The 10,259-nt window shown below is 54.3% G+C and overlaps 3 protein-coding genes across 3 annotated transcripts; 1 reads left to right on the top strand and 2 right to left on the bottom strand.

The window, feature by feature from the left end:
• Positions 1-1,328: 1,328 nt before the first annotated feature.
• On the bottom strand, positions 1,329-6,823 carry CKM354_001053600 (ATP-binding cassette glutathione S-conjugate transporter YCF1; the record flags this gene model as incomplete). The annotated part of the gene is made up of 10 exons (XM_044805997.1): positions 1,329-1,498; positions 1,549-2,031; positions 2,114-2,791; positions 2,852-2,890; positions 2,980-2,994; positions 3,047-3,126; positions 3,178-3,215; positions 3,344-3,504; positions 3,635-3,892; positions 4,060-6,823. 10 exons carry the CDS (start codon positions 6,821-6,823, stop codon positions 1,329-1,331), a joined length of 4,686 nt encoding a protein of 1,561 aa, XP_044661932.1.
• Positions 6,824-7,312: 489 nt separating this feature from the next.
• Positions 7,313-7,863, top strand: CKM354_001053500 (uncharacterized protein; the record flags this gene model as incomplete). The annotated part of the gene is made up of 3 exons (XM_044805996.1): positions 7,313-7,405; positions 7,537-7,619; positions 7,680-7,863. 3 exons carry the CDS (start codon positions 7,313-7,315, stop codon positions 7,861-7,863), a joined length of 360 nt encoding a protein of 119 aa, XP_044661931.1.
• Positions 7,864-8,165: 302 nt separating this feature from the next.
• On the bottom strand, positions 8,166-10,223 carry CKM354_001053400 (ATP-binding cassette family ATPase ARB1; the record flags this gene model as incomplete). Its single annotated transcript, XM_044805995.1, has 3 exons — positions 8,166-8,292; positions 8,345-9,172; positions 9,289-10,223. The coding sequence occupies 3 exons, from the start codon at positions 10,221-10,223 to the stop codon at positions 8,166-8,168; spliced, it is 1,890 nt and encodes a 629-aa protein (XP_044661930.1).
• Between the last annotated feature and the right edge of the window lie 36 nt (positions 10,224-10,259).

Genomic DNA, 10,259 nt, shown 5'->3' with positions numbered 1-10,259 from the left:
GCTACAGAGGCAGAGTCGAGGTGAGCGCTCCACACGGCCAGTGAGCGATCGACATCGATCTGGGGAGGGTCGGGAGGGATTGCAGACGAGATGAATATCCATGTCCATCTGCACGGGAGTGGCCGTGGAAGGCGCTGGCCGGCAGCAGCGCGATCAGCCTGGAGATCCTGCTTCACAGCGTCAGAGGATGGCCGTTTACTGTAAGCGGTAATTGGGAGTACCTGCGCAGTGTGCCTGGATGGTCTGGAAGTTTCGTCGTCCGAAGGGCGTAGAGGGTGCCGCGCAAGCGAAGTATGCAACTAGACGCGTCGGGTGGCAGGCAACATATGACCGCGCGCTGGATCCCGGGCAGCGCGCGGTGTAACTGATCCCACAGGCAACGCTGTGCAAGTTGAGGCTGCTCGTTGTTCCCGGTCGGCCAGCGATCGCGCATCGGCCTACTGCAACCAGGTTGACAACACTCTCGCCATGCTGCGACCCGTCAGTGCAGTTTGGTTCTCCTCAAGGCACGACCGCAGTGCTGGGACGGTGTGGTGAGGGTGCCCGTTTTCTCTCGAAGCGCGCGTGGCGTTGCCTCCGAGTGTGCTGCGTGGGGCGAGTGTTTTCGTCGTCTGCGCTGCGCTGCGCTGCTCCTCCCCTCCTGCTGCTCCCGCCCGCCGCCCGCCGCTCTTGCTGAAGAAGCACATTGTATCTGCACCGAGCGGGGCAGGCGCGCGCCTCGACTCTCGCCCTGACGCCGGGCGCATGTCTTCAGCAGGGATATGTGATTACTGCAAGAGGTTTGGCACCGCGGCCCGCAATCCTCCATCGCGTGTGAGTGGCGGCGACAAGGAAAACAACCACCGAGATCGCCAGGGCGAGCAAGTTTCAGCTGTGTCGAGGAGTCGAGGGCGCCCGGCAAGCGCATCCGGCCGCGATGGCATCGTCCTAGATCTGCCCAGATCAGCTAGATTGCTTTCTGCCTACGTGATCGATTGCCCGCCGCTTTCGGCATGCCGTCGAGGGGTGCGAGCAGGGATTAGCATCGGCTGTCCTTCCGCGCACCAGCCTGTGTCGCGATGGAGAGCAAACGCCAGGCCGGCCCGTCTGCCCCATGCTCACGCTCACGGACTGCGCATTCATTGCAACCCACCGCACACTTTGTGACCTTTCTATGACCACATGCCAGACCTGACGTCGCACCGCATATGCACACGGCCTTGACATCTCAACGTCTGCTGCTGCTCGCGCTCATGCAAACTGCTGCGCGACATGGGGACGGAGGGACGTGGACCTGGTCTTGCGTGAATGCGTGAATGCGTAGCTTTTCATTACTGTTCATCGACTTTCTATTGATTAGAAGCCTCCACTTGACCCAGCAGACCCGACTCTTTCACCAGTTCGTAGAACAGGCCTCTGCTTTGCACCAAGTTCGAAGGCGTGTCAAACTCCTTGACGCTGCCGTTCTGCAGTACCACAATCCGGTCACTGTCCAGGATGGTGTTGATACGATGCGCAACTGGGGCAGGCGTTAGCTTCTGAAGGCGGAATATCAAGGCAAACACTTACTCGTAATGATCGTTCGATCCTTGAACATATTGGAGCGTAGGGTGGTCTGCAGCATCGCATCCGTCTCTACGTCGACGGCTGCAGTGGCTTCGTCGAGGACCAAAATATTGCTTGGCGTGAGTAGGGCCCGCGCTAACGACACCAATTGTCGCTGACCTTGACTGAGGTTAGACCCGCCCTCGTTGATGTGAGCATCCAGCTGGCCATTCATCGACGCTACGTGGTCCCGGAGCCGGGCGTGGTCAAGCACGCTCCACAGCTCCGTATCGTCATGAATGTGGCCTGGATCAAGATTGTCTCGCACGGTGCCCTCGAACAAAGCCGCATCCTGTGGAATAATGGCCAGGCGACTTCGTAAGTCGTGCAGACCTATTGAGCTGGTGCTGAGGTTGTCAATTGTTACGTCACCTTCCACTGCTTCAATTATCCGGAATAGTGCCAAAGTGAGGCTGGACTTGCCCGCCCCGGTTCGCCCGACGACGCCTGCAGAATATTAGCATGGGAATGCCATTCAGAGACATGTGTGGCCACCGCCACTCGCACTCCTAGCCCAATTCGCACTTACCAATCTTTTCGTGGGACTTGATGTTCAGAGTGACGTTCTTCAACACCAAATCCAGTCCTTGGCGGTAGCGCGTGCTGTAGTTGTTGAAAGACACGGCACCCTTGGATGGCCAGCTATTCGGTGGACGGTTCTTGAAGATCACTTCCGGCGCTTCGCTTGGTAGGCGAGCGTATTCCAAGACACGCTCGACCGAGACAATGTTTGTTTCAACCTCGACAGTCTGCCTCACGATCCAATTGAGAGACTGTGTGATCTGCAGAGCGTAGCTCATGGCCAGACCGACCAAGCCCGCCGACAAACCGCTGCCAGTCGTCACGGAGATGATGGCGAAACCAGCGGCTGCCAGGATGATGATGGACCCGATGAATTCCAGCCGAACCGCAAGCCATCTGTTGGCGCTAATGGATGGGAAGTACGCGCGCAGGTTGGCGTCTACACGCCATTCATTCTCCAGCGAGAAGCGCTTCGTTTGGCGGTAGGCGCGGATGGTGCTGATCCCGCTAAGCGACTCCTGAAAGTGTGCATAGATAGGGCTGCGACTGATGCTGTCCAGTCGTTTCAGCTCACGAGACGTGCGGAGATAGTACTTCTGAATCCAGATGTAGAGACCGCCAAGAGGGATGATGAGGGCCACGAAGATCGGTGTCGATGCCGTAATGATCACTAGTGTAAAGATCGCTGGATATGGTCAGCCACACGATACGATGAGATTTGCGATCATCCCACGCAACAACGTACCTCGAGCAGCATTGACGAACAGCATGTTGAAAGTGCGAGCTGCACGACATGTTAGCATGACCAGGATCGCGGAACAGTCCGAGCGGGGCGTTTCTGTCGGCTGCATCTACGCGAGCACTAGCACTCACCTAACACTTCATCCACTGATCTCCAGTTAGCTTCTGCAGTATTCGTCATTTTAGTGGATGTACATACCTTTGTAGATATCTGACGAGAAGCGATTCAGAATCCGACCACTCGGCGTCGTTTCGAAGAAGCTCATGGGACTTCGAAAGCTTCAAAACGTCAGCATAGACAACATGACACCTGACCGCGAAGATACTTGCATTGCGTGAGCCATGGATGCGTGTAGTTTTCGAGAGGCCTGCAATTTCACCTGCGTTAGCATGCAGATTCATGTGGTCGGCCCGCATTCGCCTAAGCAGCCACGCGCGAAGGAGCCGGGATGACCTGCACGTCGCCAAAATAGAAGCCGGGTATCCCTCCACTCACCTCTATCGAGCAGAATATCCACAGAATGAGGGTCTGCAAGACAACGAGCACGGCGGACCCTATGCCGAACGCGAAATACACCATGATGTAAAACGTGACGTTCGGGTTCGCTCCAGCGACATCGTTGGCCTCTGACCACTGCTTGAGCCATACTGATCCCCCTGCGAACACACGCGTTAGCACACGCTGGTGTCCAGTAATGACTTCGACCTTTGTACACCGAGCAAATCCGATGCCCGGGTTCACCCATGCCCGATCGATAGTCGAGTCTAGGTTGCAGTAGCGACTTACCGATTTCTGCGGTTTTGGCTGCTAACAAGGTGAAAATATAGATGGCCACCGCGACGAGGTTGGAGTTCTTGGCATATTCCTTGTACACGTCCCACTTGACTTTGCCTTGCTCGGAGAATTCCTTACTCTGCCGAGTCTTGACATTGCCTTTGTTCTCTTCTTCATCCGTTACCTTGCCGCGCGGACCGCGGAAAGATGCGGTACTTGCCCGACGGAGGGTGAGATTGCTGTTCTTGCGGGTCGCCATTGGACCATTACCTGATGAAAAGTTAGCACTGTTGCCGTAGTGGAGGCTGCACGCGTGTGCTATGCGTTGTCATGCTGAACAAGCGGAATGCCATCCGACGACCACATCCAGCCGATTGCGAAGACGAGCATGTCCGCAGAGCTTCACGAGATGTAGGGATGAGGGGGAATGTACGTACCTGATGGACGAATAGGATGCATGTGAGTGATCCCGTCTTCAGCTTCAGCAGTTTCTTCAGGATCCTCTGCTTCGTCTGGCTCGTAGATCGTGCTCCCCTCTGATGGACTTCCCAGTCCGCCAGCTCTCCTCTCATCATCTGTGTTTTCCTCAGAACTGGATGTCTTGATGAGCGCAGCAACCTCTCCCTTCATGGCCATGAGCTGTTCGTAAGTACCACGTTCGATGATCTTTCCATCCTTGAGTAATGCAATGAAGTGAGCTTCCATCAATACAGGAATGGCGTTTGTGCTGAGAATTCGAGTCTTGCTCGCCAGAAGACCCTTACTTCCGAGGACGTTGTCAATAATGTGGCGACCAACATGCTGATCCACTGCCGAAAGAACATCGTCCAGCAAGTAAATGTCAGAGCGCGCATAGACGGCACGGGCGAGAGTCAGACGAGCTTTCTGCCCTCCAGAGAGCGAGATGCCACGCTCGCCAACCTGCGTTTGATCCCCATCAGGCAAACTTGCGAAGTCTTCCGTCAAGGCACATGCATGCACGGTTTTATCGTAGAACTGCGGATCCCAGCGATGGCCAAAGACGATGTTCTCGCGCACGGAAGCATTCATGACCCACGAGCTCTGAGCGACGTATGCAACGGAACCACGCACAATGACTTCACCTTTGAGCTTGTAGAGGTCTCCGAGCATTGTCTGCAACATGCTGGACTTGCCCGCACCAACTCGTCCGACGATACAGGTGAGCTCGCCCTTGTGGGCAGCGAAGTTGATGTCATGCAAAACATTGCGCTCCTCATCCTTGTTCCAGGTGAACGTGGCATCGCGAATACGAACAGATTCCTCTCCGGCGCGCGCGTTTTCTTCTCTGATAACTGCGTCTGTCTGGAGCTCAGGTGCAGTGAAGTAGTCTGACAAACGATTTATAGCCACGCTTGCCTCGACGATGGCGGTGATGACCATGGGCAGCACAGCCAAGGGAAAGCCCAGCATGTTGAAGAGCGTGAGCGCAGGGAACACAATATCCGTAGATAGCGGGCGACCGCTGACGGCTACGAAAACAGCAAAGGTCGAGCAGGATACCAAGAAGGGAGTCGAGTTCCAGGTGAAGTTGGCAATGGCAACAGTGCCACCGATCTTGCGTAGAGTGTGCAGTTCCTGGTCGTTTCGAATGGCGTTCAGCTTGTTCATGAATGCATTAGTCCAGGCATATAGCTTGATCGATTTCATGTTGTTCAAAATCTCCGTCATCAAGCGCGTACGAGCATCTTTATTCTTCATCTGTCGTTTCTGAAGAGTCTTGGAAATTCGAGCAATGAAGCCATTGATAGGAATCATAAGAATCATGACACCAACACCAGCGAACATGCTTACACCAACCAATTGATAGAGTGAAATCATGCAGAGTGTGATCTGGAGCGGCGCCGACCAAAGCTGCTGACCGAACTGAGCCAGATCCTGAAGACGCTGCGTGTCGACAGCCATGTAGTTGACAATGTCGCCAGTGCTCTTTGATGCCCGGCCTTCATTGCTCAGTCGCATGCTCTTGGAGTAGATCGCCGCTGTGAGCGCGGCCTTGACCCTCATGCCAGTCTCGAACGACCTTTGGAAATATTGATGCAAACATGCAGTCTGGCTGATCGAGACGAGGAACATTGCCAAGGCAATCGCGGCGCCTTTGATGGGCGGTTCTGGGACCCGTCCAGGACGATACGAGTCCACGAATGCTATCAGATATCTCAACAGTTGTGGCTGAATGAACATCAGACAATCGGACATGGTTTTGATCATGGCTCCAACCAGGTATGGCCCTCCAAAAGAGGTGATCAGAGCGATCCATAGACTGGGCTTCTTCTTGTTTTCCAGCTGATATGTCCATTCCTCTTCAAACGTATTGGCCGTAGCTCTGGTTGTATCACCTTTGCGCAAGTTCCACAGATCGTCCTGGGTCAGGTACTCCTTGTAGCCATATTTCATCATAGGCGTCATCCACGAGAAAGTCAATTTCGAGAAGAAATCGGCATATTCCAGCGGGCATTCGTCCTCGTCTCCCAGAGCATCGTAGGCAGAGACTTTCTTCGGCACCAGCCATTCAAGGACAAACTCCGCAAGAGCCAGCCCAACGCTGGCCGCGAAGACCGCGAAATAGCCCACGTGTGTCTTGAACAACTCTTGCGAGACCAGACTGCGGAGCTTGACCGCAGACACGAGCAGAAAAAGCAACCAGTATATCAGGACCACGCCGTGCGCGTGTCGCAGCCGCCAGTGCTCCAGATACTGGACGACGCCCACCACGCCCAAACTCAGCAGATTCGCGATTGTAGTCCAAAACCTCACGTCTTTAAACCACACTCCATCGAACCTGTCAACCTGAAACGCTGCCTGCGCGATCGTTGTTCCCACAAGCGCGGCAATCACTCCCAGCTTCGCGTGGAAATGCCAATTCTTTGCCACAGGCTGCGGAGTCGTCCTCTTCAATAACCACCACACCGCCGCCAGCCCCGCAAATATGCCCCAAGCCGAGACAACCAGCACAGGAATGTCGAGGAAACATGGTGTCAGGTCGTATCGGTATGGACTCAATGGCCCCCAGCCCTCAATGTTACCGCATAGCGAAGGCGCGCCCGATTTGGAAGCGGCGAGGTAAGTCGCGTAGAATACGTCGGTGCTCTGCGGATTGCTGCTTTGGCGGTCAAGCGATAGCGATGGTGATAGCGGTGGTAGTCCCAGCACAGCTTGCGGCGGCGGCCGAAAGTCGACCATTGGCGATTGAGTCGAGGCACACAGCCGGCAATCTCCTCTGCTGTGTGCGACCCAGAGGAGAAATGACGTCGAAGGTATACACGTTCCGCAGGGATGGGTAGATTTGGCAGGTAGAGAATGTTTGTTGCAAGAGGCGAAGAAGGATGATGATGATGAGAAAAAGGCGGCAAGGTCCAAAGTCGAGAACTTACGTCGGCACACACAGACACCACGCGCTTTGGCAGGACTCGCCCGATGCGAAGCTTCTAAAGTCCGACCGGTCAAAATCCACAGCGGCGGGTGTTTTGGTAATCGTCACGCAGACCGCAACGTTGGACTAGGATCAATGAGGCCTGGCGTCGATGGCAGACAAGCTTCCCTTCCGTCACTGACGGGTGGACGGCACGTGCATACCGAGCTTTTGACGAACGACAGTTCTTTGTCTGCCATTGTTTCTGTCCATTATTCACTTCACATGTGCATTTCCCTTGCAGCCTGCGACAGACGGTGATGGTGCGGACACATGGCAGCTTGACCAGAGATGAAGAAATCAACGAAGCTTCGTGGGTAGCCGCCCGGGGCGCTGCTGCAGGAGCTGCAAAGGCATGTAAGACACGAGCATGGCATTGATCATGATGATGTTGCTGCGTTTGCCTTCCCGGGACACCGCAAGAAGAACTTTCTGCGTACATCTCAACAGCTCAATTCAACTTACGCTAACGAGCTCGATCTAGTGGGGTCTTCTCTCCCTCGCAGCCGCAGGAGCAGGCTATGCCTTTTCGCCTCTATATCGAGGCCTCACCTTCCAGTTCAAAGTGTATGCCCCCGCATTATCCCCAGAACCAATCAGAATTGTTATGTAATAATCGTGTGACAGCTTCTTGCAGATGTCGGGCATGACGGCAGGTGCCATTATCGACGCCGACAGAAGACTCATCGCGCACGAAGCCATGGTACGCAATCGCAAGAAAATAGCCCGAGACGCCGAAGTCTGGCGGAGGTACGAAGAGGACTACCAGCAGCTATTAGATGAAGCAAATAAGGCCCCCAAAGAGGACTGAGATTCAGAGTGATGTGCCTGACCAAGTCTTTCTCATGCGATGGCGCCTCAAGAACAGCACCAGTCTGGAGGAGTCGGTTGAACAAACACCTCAAATCGTCTCGGCGCCATGCTCGAAATCATTCTTTTGGTATCTATATCTGATCGTGAAACGCCAAACCAAAAAGCAGGATATGCCCACTCATGCAATGCGAAACCGGCAATCTAGTAGAGCCGCCCGTCCAGGCTTGCTTGGTGCACTACCAAAGCCAGTCCGACCATCGCTCCATTCCTCTATGAACTTGGCATATATCCAATCATACTCTAGACAGCACCAGCGCTGATCATCTTCTTCCTGAGGTGGTTCTTGTACGCGCCGATGCTTCCGTCCCACCGTGTGACTGTCTTGTTCTCGCATACCATAATGTCCTTGGCAATCTTGTCGAGCAATCTGTTGACCGGTCAGCAGCTGTGGTTAAATATCAACGGGTCTGAAGTCTTACCTGAAATCGTGAGATACAACAACGACACCACCGGTGAATGCGTTGATAGCATCTGCCAGCGAGTCGATGGTCTCAATATCAAGACCGTTGGTCGGCTCGTCAAGCAGAAGCATGTTTGGTGATTCAATAGCAAGCAGAGCGAAAACAATACGCGACTTTTGGCCTTCGGAAAGAGTTCCCATGATCGCAGTCTGTGCCTCACCAGAAAGACCGTAGCGTCCGAGCTGTTGTCTCCAGTACTGGTAATCTTGAGAAATGTTGGGGTACTTGTCGCGCACAAAGTCGAGTGAGGATTTGGTCAAGTCCAATTGTTCAGCCGAATGTTGAGAGTACATGCCGAGTTTGAGATGGGTGTGTCGAGACACGGATCCGCTGTTTGGCGAGAGCTTTCCAGTGAAGATACGCAAAAGAGTCGATTTACCAACACCGTTGGGTCCGACAAGTGCTGTTCTGCTGTCCATGTCCACACCAAAGTCCAAGTTCTCGTACAAGGTATCCTCTTTCTTGCCCGAGTAAGAGAAAGTGACATCGTCAAGGGACAACACTGGAGGTGGCAGCTTCTCAACGTCTGCGAAGCGGAAGGTGAAAACACGAGCATGGGCCACGGGTTGAATGAAGCCATCTGCCTCCATCTTGTCGAGAATCTTCTGGCGAGACTTGGCCTGACGCACCAAGTTCGCGTATGTACCAGCCTTTGCGATGAACTCCTTGATGTGCTTGATCTCATCTTGTTGCTTCTCGTACGCTTTTTGCTGGTTGACCTCGTTCTCAGATCTGGTCTTCATGTAGGAGTCGTAGTTACCACCGTAGTACTGGAGCGATTTGAATCTGCAAAATGTTAGCGCCCGGCAAAAGTCTGTATGTATGCAAGAACAGCTTCGAATCTAGCCTCCAAGATGAGACCGGCCTCTGAGCGGACCTCTTGACGCAGATTTCCCACTCACCTCATGTCGATCATGTTCGTGCACACGCCGTTCAAGAAATCCATGGAGTGGGAAACCAAGATAAGTGTGCGATCCCACTTCTTCAAGTATTCTTCCAGCCACACGCAAGCTTCCAAATCCAAATGTGCTGTTGGGTCGTCGAGCAAGAGCAGCGATGGCTTGACGAAGAGTGCCTTGGCGAGCGCGACACGCATACGCCAACCTCCAGACATGTCCTTTGTCTTCTTGTCCATGGTCTTCTTGTTGAAACCAAGACCGGTCAAGATCTGACCAGCGCGGGTGTGAAATGTAGATGGGTCCATGCCATCAATCTTGTCGTAGATGTCCTCGAGCTTGGGGCTGTCTGGACCCTCCTCTTCAAGAATCGTCTCCGAAAGCTTCTCCAATCTAGCCATCTCTTGCTCTGCGGCGTTCACTACCCACTGGAGAGCACCGGTATCACTGGGCTCAGCACCCTCGTTGAGCAGGTAAATATCGACGTGTTCTGGGATCGGGAACTCGCGCTTGCTGAGGGACTTGAGGAGAGTCGACTTTCCGCAACCGTTCTCACCGAGCAGACCGTAGCGCCGCCCGTAGGTGATCTCGATTGTGGTATCGTTGAAGAGCACTTTTCCGTGGAACACCAGCGAACAGGATGTCATCTTCACATCTCTGCTGGCCTCGAGCGACGCCAGCACACCGGTCGTCACACGGTCGGAGATACCGTCGGCATCTTCCTGCAACTTGATCTTCTCAAGTTTGGAGAGCACCTTTGCGTCCTGGTTTGGGACAGCATCGATCTCGTCGCCATCCTGGAGCGGCGGGGTGTCGTCGCCGTTGACCGATGAAGCCTTGGAGGCGTTCTTCGAGGCCAACTTGGATGCGGCCGTCTTCTTAGGCGCCTTGCCCTCGGCGGCGCGCTTCGCCTCTCTGGCAGCTTTGGAGGCGGAAACCATGGTGAATTTCGACTCGAAAGCGGGATTTGCGGGGAG

Source organism: Cercospora kikuchii, assembly GCF_019650295.1.
Source record: "Cercospora kikuchii DNA, contig_00007, whole genome shotgun sequence".
Taxonomy (NCBI): domain Eukaryota; kingdom Fungi; phylum Ascomycota; class Dothideomycetes; order Mycosphaerellales; family Mycosphaerellaceae; genus Cercospora; species Cercospora kikuchii.
This window is presented reverse-complemented; position numbering and strand designations above follow the sequence as displayed.